This window comes from Epinephelus lanceolatus, chromosome 21 (genome assembly GCF_041903045.1).
Source record: "Epinephelus lanceolatus isolate andai-2023 chromosome 21, ASM4190304v1, whole genome shotgun sequence".
Classification (NCBI taxonomy): domain Eukaryota; kingdom Metazoa; phylum Chordata; class Actinopteri; order Perciformes; family Serranidae; genus Epinephelus; species Epinephelus lanceolatus.
This window is the reverse complement of record NC_135754.1, coordinates 4,938,217-4,955,956: the sequence shown is the minus strand read 5'-3', so window position 1 is coordinate 4,955,956 and position 17,740 is coordinate 4,938,217. Positions and strand designations below refer to the sequence as shown.

The 17,740-nt window shown below is 40.2% G+C and overlaps 1 protein-coding gene across 1 annotated transcript; it reads left to right on the top strand.

Moving 5' to 3' along the window:
- The first annotated feature begins 1,828 nt into the window (after positions 1–1,828).
- Positions 1,829–10,163, top strand: adoa (2-aminoethanethiol (cysteamine) dioxygenase a). The gene is made up of 2 exons (XM_033612292.2): positions 1,829–2,419; positions 7,417–10,163. Exons 1-2 carry the CDS (start codon positions 2,084–2,086, stop codon positions 7,873–7,875), a joined length of 795 nt encoding a protein of 264 aa, XP_033468183.1. The 5' UTR covers positions 1,829–2,083; the 3' UTR covers positions 7,876–10,163.
- The last annotated feature ends 7,577 nt before the right edge of the window (positions 10,164–17,740 follow it).

Genomic DNA, 17,740 nt, shown 5'->3' with positions numbered 1-17,740 from the left:
ACAGTTGAGGCTGTATGACATTTGGATTTGTTAGCTGCATGAGGGTCTGAAAAAGGTTTGCTTGATATTTTTTTCCACATACTACTGTTTTATTTAGTTGACTGTCCTGACTGTTTTGTGTTGCATTCCTGTATGCATGTTGTTGTCCTTGTTGCACAGCTGGTTGTTGTTGTGAATCCACAGGTGCTGGTTCAAAGTCTTTGGCATGCGGGCTGAGAGTGGTAGAGGTTTCCTTTAACCTTACTCCTTTTTGAAAGTATGATTCCATTCCATCTGATTGTGTTTTTGAGAAAGTTTGTTGACTGGAGGCTGTTATTGGATATTGGTGAATTGAACTGAATTGAAATTGAAATTTGGAAGACAATGACAATGTTTTTGTCTACCTGCTGATGGGGTGTCAGAAACAATGGCTATAAATCTGAAATAAAATCCAAGTTTTAATAACTTGTAGCTCTCCATTAATGAAAACTTAAACCTGGCTGCTATTATCTTTCACAGTAAACAGACCTCTGTGTTTTCTGCAGCAATGAAACCTGAATGTAACCATGTAATACCAGAATTCAACATTGTCACAATGTAACAGTAGAATGTACAGGGCGTGTCTGCCAAATCTGAAGCTCATTACGAGGTTGAATTGACTTTGTAAAGAAAAGTCTGCTATGTTTTATTATAATGATGTTCCATGTGACAGTCATAGATGGATTACTGAACAGGCCTACCAGGCACAGGCCCAGGGGCCCAGAGTGTCATGTCCCCCCTTCACTTGCAAAATGTCAAATTAACACACACACACACACACACACACACACACACACACACACACACACAAACAGGAGGAGACACAAAATAACTAGAAAGCGACACAAAATTACCCCAATAAGTCAAAAATTACCCTGAATAGACCCAAACATCTACAAAAAGTTGCAATACAACCACAAGGAGATATAATATGAGCACAAAGACACACAAAACCACAAATAGATGTGTACCTACAACAAAAATAAGCAAAATCACTACAAAGTGTGTGTGTTACTGTATGTGTGTCTTGCTCCTGTTTAAGAGAGATGGCGGGGCCCTTTGCAAATCTGTGCCCAGAGACCTATTGTCTCATAATCCGCCCATGGTGACAAAGTCTTATACTCTCACTAGAGCTGTGTATAACATTTCAGTTCAGTGTTTGCATTCTGCAACTGACCCTAGTCCACAAAAATATGGAGCACACAAGTGGTGGTTATGATGTTGTTGGGGTTTTTTTTATTCATCTATGGATTCTTGATTGAATTTATTTATTTTATTTCATAGTTTTATTCATTTGATTTATTTACTTAAATTATGTCTATTGTGCAGGTTTGCCACCGCGTCATAATGTGCTCTGCAGGTGCATTCCACTTATAGCAAAACCAGAAATGAACGGGAAAGCTGTGGCTTCATATCCTGATTCTACTGAAAACTTGTTTTCATTCTATGTAACTGGTATGAGAGAAGGCTGCCGTAAGAAGCAGACAAAAATAGAGGATGTGATGTTAGGCAGGGAGGGCTGCGGAAAGTTCAATGGCCTGTCCGGCCTTCCTTTGCAAATCTGTTTCAACGCCAGGACACCTGGGAAATGTAGTTTCACTGAAATGCAGGCTATCTCTGTTTTGTATTTTTTTGAGTCCACTAGTATAGGCCATCATTTTACACAATAACACATACATTTATATCAAGTGCGAGGTGATAATGTTGTGTTTCATTATATTAACTTGAATTAGTTTACTTATACATGTTTTAATAAAACTTAATTTCCCACAATGCTCTTAGTGTCGTGCGCAAGCTCCGTAGACGAGGACAAGGAGGCGAGTTGGTGGAAAATGACTGGAGGGAGGCTCTCATCTGGGGATGAAATTAGACATTTCCACCATGAAATGCGTTTTATTTATAGCAAAGTCGCATTGTTGTCTTTTTGAACGTTCACCGCGCAGCACCAGGAGGAATTTGGTGACACTAGAGGATTAGCAAGGCGTTTAAAACAGTTTTTTATTACCGTCGGAGCACTTCCCGAGACTCACCGATAACCGTTAGTTTTGTTTTTTTCTGAGCCAAAATGCCGCGGGACAACAAAACTCCTCTTATCCAGAAAATAGCAAAGCAAGCCCATATCACCTTTAAAGGCTTAAAGTCTTCGGCCAACGGGGATAATAAACTCGTTGCGGACCAACAGAGTGAACTAATCTCCTTAGTGACCGCGGTCAGGGCTGCTGACCTGAAAATTGCTCCCCGGAAAACCAAGCCGAGCTCCGGGACAGCGGGGCTGCAGAGCCCCCCGGTTGCCTACATGCACATCTGCGAGACGGAGGTGTTCAGCATTGGGGTGTTCCTGCTAAGGACCGGCGCCTCCATACCGCTGCACGACCACCCGGGCATGAACGGGATGCTCAAGGTCTTTTACACCTTATTGTCTACTATGTTGTAGCCGTAGACCCACTAAAAAAAGCACATACAGGTTTTAAATATTATTCTGTTTAAGCTAGCTACGGACAGTCAGGGAAATGCATATTAGCCAACAATTTAGACGTTTTGTGACGAAATAACCATCTATGTAATGATAGTTCAAGAAACATTTGGTCACGCTCTAATTCACCCAGGGTTATCTTTCAAACGAATTATAAAACTAAATGTCTTAGGAATGCTGTATGAGTTGTGTACCTTTGCCAAAACTGAAGCTAGGCAACTAGAGTCTATAGTAAATTTAGTTACCAGTCTTTTATCCCAGAAAGCATGGAATGTATTGGGGCCACCATGTTACTGTCACTATAACCAACACTTTACATACGCATTTTGCACTCTTTGTACATCAAAGGGCCCAGTGGAGATGGGCCCCTGTGCACACAAAAAGGACATCCTCAACATAGAGCCCACACCACACTAGTAGTGATGCACCAGTATTAAGGCTGGATTATCAGCAGGGCAAAGTGGGCAACTGTCCCCAGATCCCCAAGGGGCTTTGAAAGCCTCAGCTTCGCCACATATTATGTGGTTTTGATCATTTTATTGATTACAAATTTGTTGGGGAATTTGTATCACTGATTACATTATCAACTTAACTGGGTCGCGTTATTAGCTAGTTATGTGGCCATATCTTATAAAATCAACCTTAAAGAGATTTATTATTTCAGTCATTATGCTCACATTCTGCATATTCCTGAAGAAGTTGTATTTTATCAGTCAATCAATCAATCAATAAATCAATTTTATTTATAAAGCCCAATATCACAAATCACAATTTGCCTCACAGGGCTTTACAGCATACAACATCCCTCTGTCGTTAGGACCCTCACAGCGGATAAGGAAAAACTCCCCAAAAAAAACCTTTAACGGGGGAAAAAAAAACGGTAGAAACCTCAGGAAGAGCAACTGAGGAGGGATCCCTCTTCCAGGACAGACAGACGAGCAATTGATGTTGTACAGAACAGATCAACATAATAAATTAACAGTAAACCGTATGACACAATGAGACAGAGAGAGAGAGACAGAGACAGAGAGATGCAGGACAGATGGTAATAACAGTAGCTTACAACAACATTAATGAAAGTAATAATATTATAATTAATAATAATATATTAATATCTGATAGTATACATATGTGACAATAATCATATGTGTATAATAACAGTAGAAGTATGACTAATGATAACAGCAGCAGCAGGGGGCATCTGGCAGGACCACGGCAGCAGCACAACCACACACATCACACTATCCAGGCACCGCTGCAATACGAGTTAACCTGAGAGACAGTGGAGCACAAAGGCTCTGGAGAAGAAGCTGAGTTAGTGACATCCAGAATGGCCGAGTTAGCAAGATGCAGTAATAGGACACGAGAGAGAGAAGGAGAGAAGGTGCCCGGTGTATTATAGGGGGTCCTCCGGCAGACTAGGCCTAAGTCAGCCTAACTAGGGGCTGGTACAGGGCAAGCCTGAGCCAGCCCTAACTATAAGCTTTATCAAAGAGGAAAGTCTTAAGTCTAGTCTTAAATGTGGAGATGGTGTCTGCTTCCCGGACCGCAACAGGAAGATGATTCCACAGGAGAGGAGCCTGATAGCTGAATGCTCTGGCTCCTGATCTACTTTTGGAGACTTTAGGAACCACGAGTAACCCTGCATTCTCAGAGCGCAGAGTTCTGGTGGGATAATAAGGCACTATGAGCTCTCTAAGATATGACGGAGCTTGACCATTTAGAGCTTTATAAGTTAACAGTCGGATTTTAAATTCAATTCTGAATTTTACAGGGAGCCAGTGCAGAGAAGCTAAAACAGGAGAAATATGATCACTTTTCTTAGTTCCTGTTAGTACACGTGCTGCTGCATTCTGAATTAGCTGGAGAGTTTTTAAGGACTTACTAGAGCTACCAGATAATAGAGTTACAGTAATCCAGCCTTGAGGTAACAAAAGTGTGGACCAATTTTTCTGCATCTTTTCGGGTCAGGATAGGCTTAATTTTCGCAATATTACGCAGATGAAAAAATGCAGTCCATGAGGTTTGTTTTAAATGAGAATTAAAAGACAAATCTTGATCATCCTATCATCAAATTATTACAAACCAAAGTATCATTCAATTTTTAGGAACACAGGTTGCACGGGACTTAATTGGAATTTGAGTGATAGGGTCCACACACTATGGGGGTCAGCAGGGACCAGCATCAAGTTTTGGCCTTGTGGCCTCCTGTGGCCATGACTAGGGTTGCAGCGATATACTGGTTGCAAGGTATACTATGATATTAAACTTGACGGTCATCATACTGTGTACATTTGCTTATCTGTGATATCAAAACAAAAATATGCAGCTGGATGGAGAGTCTCCCCTTCATTATAGTTATTTTCAAAGGGGAGACTTTTTACACATACTTCCATCAACAAAATGGTTTTAAGTTCCAATTGTAGTAATAAAAAGTTTGTTAAACAAAAAATAATACTAATACATAATACTGTGAAACTGCAATATTTTCTGAGATGGTTATGTTACTGTGAAAACTTCACACTGTTGCAGCACTAGGCGTGATCGATATGATAAACTCATTTGATATGTGCAGATATTGATTCTATTAAACTGATCGGGTAACAACCAGAAGTAACTAGTCCAAGTTTAGTACTGTTTCTCGGTCACTGTTTTCATGAAACTTCAACATCATTTTATTAACTTTTTGAGCTGTATAATTGAAACGGATGTTGGTGTATGAATCCCTCCACTAATGGTTAAGTGATGTGTGTAATTATAGTGACATGTTACCTTTCACATAGAGCAATCACCACACAGTGGGTTATAGAGATTTTGATTAAAAAAGCCAAAAATAAGCTGTATTGGATTGCACCTATCGGCCAGTGTCTTCAGTTTAGGTATTGGAATCAGTTTCGGCAAAGAAAAAGTTGGATCAGGGCACCCCAGCCATGCATACATATGGACTCTGACACTGTTTGGTTGTTTTTGATCTTATGATTTGGTATTCTTCTTCTCTTAATGTATTATTTCCAATAACTTGTTTTGTCATTAAGGTGTAATCCATTTAAGACATATAATATATAGCATTTATGTTATGTACATTCAAGGGATGCCAGTGGTTAATTGGTTAGCCACTGAGAATGTTGATGACCGTTTATGTATGTCAGTTTTCTGCACTGTGCACAGTTCAGGTGGGAGCTAGCTAGTTGGGCTGTGCATTCAGTGATTACTGCTGGTAAGGTTGTCCCAACACCATTGATGTGGAAACATGGTTGCTACCCTCCGGTCTCACCTCAGATTGCTTTCAGGTAACTCTGTTAGCTTACCGACTGAGGCTCTGTGGGGGGAGACTGAAGGGTGGCCAACATGTTTCCACAGCAACGCCATCCCAATGGTGTGGCAGTGTTGCCAGCATTAATTGCTGAATGAGCAGAGTTGCTGGCTTACTGTTACCCGATTTGGATTGTGCGTAGTGCCAAGCCGCCAAGGCTAACATTAGCTAACCAGTAGTGAGCAGAGGGTGGGCAGTGGGCACTATGATCCACATGTGAACACGGCTAGACAGCTGTCAGTCAGCAAAGCCAACAGAAAATAAAATAAAAGGCAAGATATTTACATAACAGAACATTAAAGTCTCCCCAGTTCTAAATGGATAGCACTTAACTGCAAAAATGATCTCAAATGAAGTTTCTGTGCTAAATCAAAAATGCCTTCTCCAGACCTGTAAACTACTCCTAATTGTTGTACGTAGTCTGGCCTTAAATTGCTTTTATTATAAATTATACAACAGTTAGTTCCGGCCCTGCAATCTGATTGGTCGAGAGACAGTAAAACCGTGACAATATTGGAGTACAACAACACGGTTATTTCACTGTGTATGTATCACTCCGCCTCACAGCTGATTGCAATCAACAATCAAATCAAAACTGACGGTTAGTATCAGTTAGGTCAGCAGTTGCGTTGTAGGCTAGTTAATTCATCCACTGTCAAACAGCCAAAAACATGGATTTATTTCCTAAAATAAGTTTTGAATTGAACTATGAATGGTCATCAGAGGAAGATGAGGGAGAGGAGAAGCTGAATCCATCTGAGCACACATCCAGGTTTGTCAGTGCTTCATCAGCGGAGCTCAACGACTTGGAGAAAAGCAACATACTGTCAGATCAGAAGGCAGTCGGCTGTGCCTGTGAAGCGACAGTCCACCATGCAGTCACTTATTTCACCGGCTGCACAATTAATGGAAATGTGCAGATAAATGTGTATAAAGAGTAAGTGCCTGGCGCACCATGTCTGCGTTACATAGCAACGGTGACATATTACTTAAGCAATATCACACTCGAGCTCGTGATGTTACACTCGTATATCGTCACGGCTGTGATTGTCTTCGGACCGAATGACCGAATCACAGCCGTGACGATATAGGAGTATAACATCACGAGCTCGAGTGTGATATTGCTTAAGAAACATAACTAAAGTTTCACCTGCAGCAGTTATGACGCTGTATAGTCATCATGTTTTTGTCCACCTCAAAGAAAATGCACTGAGAGGAATTTTTGTTTTACTAAAACTGTTGCCACATAATTTAAGGAAAATAAATGAATGACACCAGAATGTAAAGATGGCTATAATTTTGAGAATAATTATCCAGAGTTCTTCTTTTAAAATCAACTCAATTTTTGTGCGGAAATCCTGTTAAATCCAAGAACAGAGTGATATAATCATTTTAAAATCAAGTGAAACCTTTAATCATGCACCTCCTGTTCTTAATATGAGAATCAAAGGTGATCTATGTATAGTGAGAGGAGATTTTTTTCTAATGATGACAGTAAGACCTTACTTTACATAACAGTGTTTTATAATAGTCACCTGTACAAGTCAGTGCTTTGTCATTTATGGTGTTAGCGGTAGGATTATCTTCTGACTGTATCTTGTCTCTTGTTCAGGTTCTCTATGGGAAGGTGAGTGTCCGCTGTTTTGACAAGCTGGAGGATAACCTGACCGTCAGCACCGTGCCACCCCATTTTGAGCCTCCATTGGCTCCATGCCAGATGGCTTCCCTGCGGCGCTCTGTACTCCGCTCAGTCTCTGAATACTCAGAGACCAGCGGGCCATGCCTCCTTACTCCTCTACGGGATAACCTTCACCAGATTGACGCAGTGGAGGGGCCAGCTGCGTTCCTCGATATCCTGGCACCTCCATACAATCCAGATGACGGGCGTGACTGTCACTATTACAAAGTCCTGCAAACTGTGGCTGAGGGGGAAACAGATGGAAAGACCAACAAGGAGCAGCAGGGAGAGGAAAAGGACAAAGAAGAGGAGACATGGCTGCTAGAAATCCCTCAGCCAGAGGACTTCTGGTGTGGTGGGGAACCGTACCCAGGCCCTGCAGTCTCTTTCTGATTGAGCGGATGAACTATACTGCAGTATATGACAGTGATAATATGTTGACATCCTTCCATCCACAAGAGGAGACTTTGTTTTTCCCTGTTCACAGGGAGGTCAAACATGAGGGTCGTTATTACCAGGAGCTCAAAGGGATTTGGTGCCTTATTCAGGGATGCTACAGCAGGGCAGAGGCTTCCAGAAACAGGGGCTTTAATTCTGACACCCTACACTTAATGACCACTGAACTGCCTTCCATAAATCATCAATAATCTTGTCAGTACTGTGAAAAGAGTTGACACAAGGAATTTGCATTCCTTATATGGGATATTTCTTCATACTAGTATGTTGCCTTGTACACACATGAATGTCATTAGCCAAACATGCGAATGTTGGGGTGTCATTGGGATCTCTATCTTCTGTGAGGCTTGAAAAGCCTTTTTACATTATTTTTTCATTCCGCTGCAGAGGACTACACATCATGACATGTCTTAATGCCAAAGCCTGTAACTCAAGACATACCTGCCTTATTTGTGAATACTGAATGTATACTTACTGAGAGTGCCATTTCTATTGTACACACACTTTTCTTCTTTCAAAGTGCACACACTACATTATATATGCTTTGTTTTGAGACTGTCCTCCTCCAAAATACCACTACATAGGTTGTTTGCACAAGGAGAAATTCCAACCCATATTAATGTTTATTGTTAGGCAGGACCTCTAGTGGCAGTCATAATTATTATAGGAGCAAAGGAAGAAATCAGGCAACAAAGTTCACGGAGGGTGTGAGCGAGGGGCGGTGGATGGGTCAAACAAACACAGGACTTCCATCCAGGAGACTTTGTGCCCTAGGTAAAACCAAAAGTAATGTTTGAGTTATTTTCACAGTATAACGTAGTATGTTGTAGAATGTCATGTAAAGTGACCTTCATGACACGTAAACTGAGAACATCAATACATATTGTTATCTTTACGAAACGTCTTGAAATCCCCATGGGACACCTGCGTCACCATTTCCAACCAAACACACCTCCTTCCTAAGCATTCAGTCAGTGCTAGCCGTCTAGCGCCAGGCAGATAACAGCAAGCAGCCAAGAAAAAGACAGTGAGGATTTTTATTGATAATGTTTCATATTGATCATAGGCCCCTAAATTGATTGAATCGAATCAAAATCGTATCATGGCAGACTTTGTGATATAAACAAATACCGTATTATTGTCCAAAGAATAAATATAATATTGTGTTACTAACCTAACTGTTGTTTTGGTGGAACTGTGACAGTTTCATAAAGTAAACCACTTGTTTGGTATCGGCCCATAATATGTATCGTGTCGCAGGGTTATGAGGGTTATGAATGTATTGTGATACTGTAGGCAAGGTGACAGATTGCGATTCTTTAAATCTAATTTTAGGAAAACTGTCAAAGTATAAAGAACATACCACCATAGCACCTTTTACATTAATATGAGCAGTGGGATTGCATTTGTATTCATAACAGTCCCTGTAACATGCTAACAATATGTTGTTGTCTTGGCGTGTTTACTACCCTGCTATCTAGTTTGGGGTTTTAAACACAACAGAAAATGAACCACTGCCACAAGTCTTTGTGTGTAAACCAATTATTAAAAATCGAGTGTTTTTATAGATTGATATAGTATCACATAATATTGTGATAATCAAGTATAATAACCCTTTATCACACCTTTTTTCTCTCACACCCAATTAGTAGGTGCGCTAATTTAGGAAATGCTCCTATGGGTCATATTTAGCTGGTAGGAATATGACCTCTGTGGTCTAATGGGTTGGAGGACTTGTTATGTTTTTAATGTGTTTAAAGTTTAAAACATTGCAGGTAGTTCCTACACAGATCTGGTTAGTTTTGGGGAAAAAGACGATGATTAGTTATTTCTGCATATTCTGTGATGGATTGTACTGTAACTTAATCCAGAGTGATATGGCCTATATGATGCATCATATTAAAGACTGAACACAGTTTTCAAACCCAGTCCAGAAGATTTTATAGAAACATTTTACATTTTAAAATGCCAGCTGTGTTTTAGAACTTGAACACTATCATGGTATAAAGCCAACGCTCTCTCACTTTCTTTGCTACCTTTTACATGTAACTTGATAAACACTATATCATTCCAATAGTATGTTACATGACTTTAGCTTATGTTTGTGTTGACAGACAGCTCCTTTGGCCTATATATTAGACTTCACACATGTTTGTGTGCCTGTTTTACAATGATTCTGTAACTGATGATGAATGTATGTGGAACAATAAAATAGATGAGAAAAATCATGCAGTATCTCTTTTGTACGTCGTCTATCTAGTCTGGAAGTGTTAATTTCCTTGATTGCAGTCATTACAACATTCTGTGGAGCACCACCACTGGTGGAACTTTTGGCCTAGAATTTACCTCTTGGTAGTAATGGTGGGTGATATATTGACTATACTAGACGTATTGCAGCTTGTTTCTCGTGGGATGTACAAAATGACTCTATTGCCAACAGTATAACTTGTCACATTTCGTCGTTTTTCTCGCACACTTTCCTGCCCATCCAGATCACTTTCTCCTGAGCGATAGTGTGTGAGCAGTTGTGTTTTTCTTATCTGTATGGCCCCAGATCGTGAATATTTAGTCACATTTTGCAACCATGGAGCACCACTGCAACTTGCAAATATTATTGATAAATGGACTAGAGAGTTGATAGTTTATTTCCAGTTTACAGTGAATCAATCCCACGTTTAGGCGCAGTGGTAACAGTTTAACTTGAGTTAAAGCAATAATGTGAGCAAACAGAACATGTGATATGTATCTGCAGAGCCCCAGACCTTGACTATTTAGTCACATTTTGTGACCATGAAGCAACAGTGCGTCTTCCAAATATCATTAATATATGAGGCAGTTGTTGTGGAAGCCATTGACTTGGTGTCTTTTTGCACTACTCTCCAGCACTTGGAACCATAAAGGACCACTGATTTACCATTGCTGATATATAGCCCGATCTTTGTTTTGATGCTATACTGTTTGGACTTCCAGACGTTACAGAGCCAACTGTAAGCACCTCTTGCTTTGTTGAGCCAGGCTTTGATGTCCTTTTGAGCGCCATTGTCACTACTTATTAGGCTACCAAGTTATGTGAAGACCTCAACGTTCCTCCAAAGCCTCAACATTGATGGTAGTCTGTGGGTGAACTGGTGCATTTACCCCCATCATTTTGGTCTTCCTCTTGTTGTGGTGGAGGCCACTTTTCTTGGCAAAGCTTGAGAGTCTGTCAGTCTCTGTATGGAGGTGGCCATGTGTTCAACATCAGCAAAATCAAGGTTTTCCAGCTGTGCAAACATGCCCCACTGAATGTCATGTGTACGATCAGATGTTGTTTGCTACTTAACCCAGTCAGTGGTTATCAGGAACAGAGGCCTGTAATACAAAGCCAGTTCTACTTACCCAGGATATCTTCTCGCTATCTGGCTTGACCAACCCTAACATTGGCTGTCAGGATAACAGGTACTGCAAAGCTTGTTATCAACTAGTTCAGTCGACTCTGGGTTTTCCTATCCAACCACGAGCGCTTTCATGTTAAAGGGGCGGGGCTGTTCATTGCAAGCGTCATCATCAGAACCATGAATGGCTGCTTCATATGATATATGATGAAACGGTAGTGAAAGTGTGTTGTTGACAAGACAGTAATGTGGGATGTAAAAGACAAACCATAATACAGAAGATCTAGAAACATTGAAAGCAACATCCAAAAATTAACCATCTGAGGCTTAAATTACGTGCAGGTATTACTATCGCTATCACTATGGGCCTATGTTTAGTTTAGTTATAGTAATAATACTACTACTACTGAATATGTCACATAAAACACTTTAAAGTAACACCAGACTGTTTATGCAGCTGAAGTAAAGGGTGGAAAAGTAGTTAATGACTAATGAGGTCTATCTGAACAAAATGTGGCATTTATAATAAAGGGAGCCAATAAAATCTGTGGATTATTTTACTAATAAAATACTTGTTTTATCCCAGTTCTCATCACACAGGTGTCTCATGTTATTTTGAGCTGTAGTGATGGAATCAGAGTGTAAAAGTAGCAGCACTGTCACTGCGGACTGAAGTAAACTTTGTGTAATTTCAAATCCTGCTAAAATCATGTGTTTAGTGTTGTAAAGGATCTCTCCATTTGTTAGAAGCACTGTTTTAAAACCAGTGGAAAAAGAACCCTGGTAATATTAAATGATTCTACTGACCTATAAAAGCATATAGGCTCCTCTTTTTTGCCTGTCACCTCAGACTTTCATTCATGGATACTTTTTTCCTCAGTGATCTAATTGGTCAGATTTCAGGATGTTGACAGGTTGTGATCTGATACCCTGAAGTTAACCTGCTCCGGAGCAGGTTAACTGTTCAGCAGAAGTTGCCACAGTGATTTATCCCACTAAAGAGAGAACCAGCTTCGTAGTGCTGAGTTATCCCCGAAGTTACCTCGCTAACTCCAAATCTGCTTCGTAGTACAGGCCTCGGGATTGTTGTTAGCACTTTAATGTAGGAACTATTTTTTTTCTACCAAACTACACCCGCCAAAGAGCACAATCGGATCAATTTGACCACTGCTCTAAAATTTAATACATTTTTGATTCTTGCATGAAGTTAATCCAGCCCTTTTGAAATTGTCAATAGAGCCTTTTTCCATGGCAGACATTTTGACTTCACCAGCAGAGAAAACAGGTGTGATCAATGATATAATGATGGCCCTGTTCTAATTGTGTTCCAGTAAGCCATGGAGTGAGCCAGCATGCATAATGTCAGTGCCTTGGAACTGGCACACACAAATGGAATGCAGCCATCATGAATTAATGTAATTACTTACACCTGTGTTTTTCCTGCTACGACATGTCGAAATATCTGCAGTGGAAGAGGTCCATTCTTGCTAAAATTTTGTATCCACACACTGTTGATGGGGATACAATACTAAACAGGAAGCAAGCTGTTTCTCTGCATTGCTTTCCCTAATCATAGTCACATTTTTTTCTATAGTTTTTGTGTTTTGGTTCACTTTCATTTGAACCCTTTTGCACATTGATACAGTTCTTGTTATTCACTGAGCTCTGTAGGTCAAAACAAACAAATATAACCTGCCCAGTTGACACTGGGTTCTCTGCGCTTTTTTACAGCAAGTGGCTAAATCAGGTGCCTCTCAGCCTAAGAACAGAAAACCAATATACACCCTAATTTAGTGCAAACAGACTAACATTTCAACACCACTGTGTCTTCATTAGAGTCAGAGAGAGCAAAGACAAAAGGGCACATGCATATATAGTCAGCCTACAACAGGTGACCCATTCTCATTGGATAATTGGATGGCAATTGCACAAGTGGGAGTTGCCAGTGCCATTATTATATTTGCTTCTATGAAGCTGTAAACTAATCACTAAATCTCTTAAAGGCAAAGCAAGGCAAGGCAAGTTTATTTGTATAGCACAATTCAACACAAGGTAATTCAAAGTGCTTTACAGAGACATTAAAAGCAACAAGACACAATTTAAAACAATAAAAACAGTCAATTAAAAAGGGAAATAGAAATTGAGAATGATAGTGATAATAAAATACAGTAACATAAAATAAATAAATAAATGAGAATGATAGTGATAATAAAATACAGTAACATAAAATAAAAACAGGCTCAATACACTGCATCTAAGAACAGTAAGAAGTAAAATAATAAAAGGCATAAATCAGCAGTGTGTAGTTAAAAAGTACGGGCAGTAGAATACAGCAGGTAAGTATTTAATCTAAGAGTACGCTTCAGTAAACAATAGTGTTTTTAGCCCTGATTTAAAGGAGCTGACAGTTTGAGCAGACCTCAGATCTACAGGAAGTTTGTTCCACAGGTGAGGAGCATAATAACTGAATGCTGCCTCACCTTGCTTGGTTCTTGTTCTTGGAACACACAACAAACCAGTTCCAGATGACCTAAGGGGTCTGGATGCTTCGTAGGGAACCAGTAGATCAAGCATGTATTTTGGTCCGAGACCATTCAGGGCTTTGTAGACCAGCAGTAAGATTTTAAAATCTATTCTTTGACTGACAGGAAGCCAGTGTAGCGATTTAATGACCGGAGTAATATGGTCCAGTTTCCTGGCGTTTGTAAGGACTCTGGCGGCAGCGTTCTGAATCAGCTGCAGCTGTCTGATTGATTTTTTGTTAAGGCCTGTAAATATGCCATTGCAATAATCCAACCTACTAAAAATGAATGCATGAATACATTTTTCCATGTCTTGTTTAGACAGAAACCCCTTAATTCTAGCTATGTTTTTCAGGTGGTAATAGGCAGATTCAGTAATAAACTTTAAATGGCTGTTGAAGTTCAGGTCTGAGTCAATAATAACACCAAGATTTCTGGCTTGATTTGTAGCTGTCAATGACATAGAGCCAAGGTGAGCGCTGATCTTTGCCCTTTCATTTTTAGGGCCAAAAATTAACACCTCTGTCTTTTCTGGATTTACCTGGAGAAAATTCTGGCACATCCAGTCATTGATTTGATGAATACAGTTACTCAATGAGAGTAAGGGACTGTAGTCATGTGATGACACTGAGATATAGAGTTGTGTGTCATCGGCATACGTATGATAGGAGATGTTGTGATGTTCCATAATCTGGGCTAGGGGTAGCATATAGATGTTGAATAGAAGTGGTCCGAGAATGGACCCTTGAGGAACCCCACATGTGATTGTAGTTCGCTCAGATTCATGGTTACCAATTGACACAAAAAAGTCCCTATCTTGTAAATAAAAAGACCCCCCCACACACCCCACAGTGACCACTCAATCACTCTTCAAAATTGTTGACAAAATCTTTAAAGAATAGTGCACATGCTCTGTGACGTCCTTATTTTGACTTACACTCTAATGTCAGAGCTCTCTAAACATTCTAAACCTAAGAACCTGCTTATACAAGTTTAAGAACAGCTTTAAACAACATTTCAGCTTTATTTTAGCCCCAATAATGCTTTAAAAATTAGGCTGTCTTACTGCTGGTGTTCTCTGGATTCCATTGTACACACAGCTCCTGCCGAGCTCATACAAACCCATATCAGTCTTGTTAAGCTGAATAAAAATGTTATTATTACTGATAAGAATGGCTGCCAATACTATGAAAATAGGCCCAAGTTGGGAAAACAGGCTCAGACCAGGTTGCAGATCATGTGCCAAATGTAACTCAGGACAAACAGAATTAAGTCAGACATCATGCTTTTAGTTTCTTCTGTCGTCCTACTATCACATCTTGTGGATGACATGTTGAGGTAAATATTTGGAGAAGGACCTGACTGTAGACCTCACCTCTGGGTTCTGTGAGCCAGTAAGAAGACAGTAAGGTCTATAGATGTAATGGGTTATGTTTGGACCCAATTGCAGCACACAGGAAACCAGGAACAGCTGGTAATGGCATTTAATATTGCAACTCAGCAGGTACAGGGGAGGGCAGGTAAACAGCAAACAGCAGCAAAGGGACATCCTTGCTGCAGTGGCTGTGGGCATGATTTCAGCATGTGGCCCTTTGTTGCATGTCATCCCCTCCTTCTCCCCCTTTCACATTCAGACTGTCTTATAAAGGCAAAAGCCAAAAAAAATCTTTAAACAGCGCTGCAGCAAAGTCTCTCTACAAAGTCTCTGTCACACTGGCTGGTCAGGCAGGCCAAACCGAGCCAGGAAGCAGGTGAATAGGTGGTGACGTTTGCCCAAACACACACACAGCTCAGTTCAGTAACAGGCTACGATACTGTGTAGGAGCAGGCAGGAGCTGTATACCATTCACCCACTCATACTCCACAACAGACTAGTAGGAATGAACATTCACCCTGCCATGTGCCAATGGATCCTACACTTTTTACTGAGCAGAGAACAGAGAGTCAAAATCAGCAATAAAATATCCAGCCCCCTGGTTATCAACATGGGGCCCCTCAAGGTTGTATACTTTCACCACAGCTCTTTGGCCTCTACACTAACAACCTCACATCTCACTCCAGCTCAGTCAAGGTCTTTAAATACGCGGACGACACAACAATAATTGGCCCTGCAGGCGTGCTGTGTTTACATGGCAACTCGTGCGAGACTTGAGAACTAGCACCACCACTAGCCATCAGCTAGTCTCGAGTTGCCATGTAAACACAGCATGCCTGCAGGGCAGGCTAACTGACCGTGGTGAGAAAGGATCCTATAAAAGTGGAGTAAATTTTGTCTTTTGAACTAAATTTTGCATGCCATGGCTCCAGGGCACTTGGATTACAACGGACGAGCCGTTCTGACGTTTTTGAAATGCATTAGCGGAGTTTTATTACATTTTCAAAATGTGGGTTCCATGCACTTCAAGTGTAGCTGTTATTCCAGCTAGCTGTTATCCTCAGATACCCCGAACAAGTTTTGTAGATTAAAAAAGTACACTGGACTTCTTGTCGACATGAGGGTCAGTAAGTACTGTCTGTATTTTCATTCTAAAGTGGCCATTTCCTTTAAAATATATGACAGTCTTTGGTTTAATCTTATTCTCATATCTCTAGAAACCTCCATGGTAACCCCAATAATTTTATCCCACTCATCTTCTTTAAAGGTGGTGCCCAAGTCCATTTCCCACTGTATTTTCAGAGCTGAGGTGAACTTGTAACCAGACTCGTTTATAAGCATGGAGTAGTAGTGAGAAGCCCCATGTCCTGTCTCTTAAATGTGCAATATCACTTTAATGAGGTCCTTTCTATTTTTTTTTTTTACATGAGTTTTGTTATTAGAGAGTGTCCAACTGCAGATCTATTAGTCCATATTTGTCATAAGAGCCTTATTTAGCAAGATTTAATACTTCATTTTTACTTAGGACTTTAAAGGGAGAGTTCACCCCAGTTTAAAAAATATATATTTTTCCTCTTAACCCTGTGCTGTTTATCAGTCTAGATAGTTTTGGTGTGAGGTGCTGAGTGTTGGAGATCTCAGCAGTAGAGATATCTGCCTTCTCTCCATTATAATGGAACTGGATGGCACTCAGCTTGTGGTGCTTGAAATGTCAAGTCAAGTCAAAATTTATTATAGCCCAAAATCACAAAAAATGCCTCAATGGGCTGTACATAAAAACACAAAGGCAAATTACAAATAACACAACAAATAAAATATATAAAAACAAGTGAAATGACTATGTAGAACAAAATAAACAAACAAAACAAAATGAAAACAAAGCAAAAAACAAAAATAACATTGGCACTTGTTTAAATAAAAAACTAAACATAAATTGATGCACACAATGACTGGGTAGTAGTAGATAACCATGATGTAGTATGTAAGGACAGAGACTATGTGATGTTAAAGGCAGATGCAAAAAGGTGTGTTTTGAGTTTACTTTTGAAGGAATCAACTGTGTTGGCTTCACGGATTTGAATGGGAAGGCGGTTCCAGAGGAGAGAGGCTCGGTATGAGAAGGCTCTACCACCTGCTGATGATTTATTAATTTTGGGGATGGATAATGGAGTGCAAAAAAAAAAGGAATCATGACATAGGGGAGACCAGGGATGGTTGTAACAAAGGGATAGTTGTAACACTCTCAGTTTGGCCAATTAGAAATGAGCTGTGGTGACATCATCAACATAGTCCATGCCCATTTACAATTGGAGCTCACTGGTGAAGCCGCATGTCTCTGAGTCCAAATTTGTCTGTTCTAGAGCCAAAAAACAGTTTTTCAGGTGAGAAACCAAACATTTTCATCACAATTGTTTTTTGCATAGTGTCCATTGTGTTGTATGTACAATTGTTTCGCTTACATAGGTTCAAGTAATAGTCTCTCTAGTTTAATTTGATGTGTTTCATTAGTTCTAGCTTTGAAGCTAAATGCT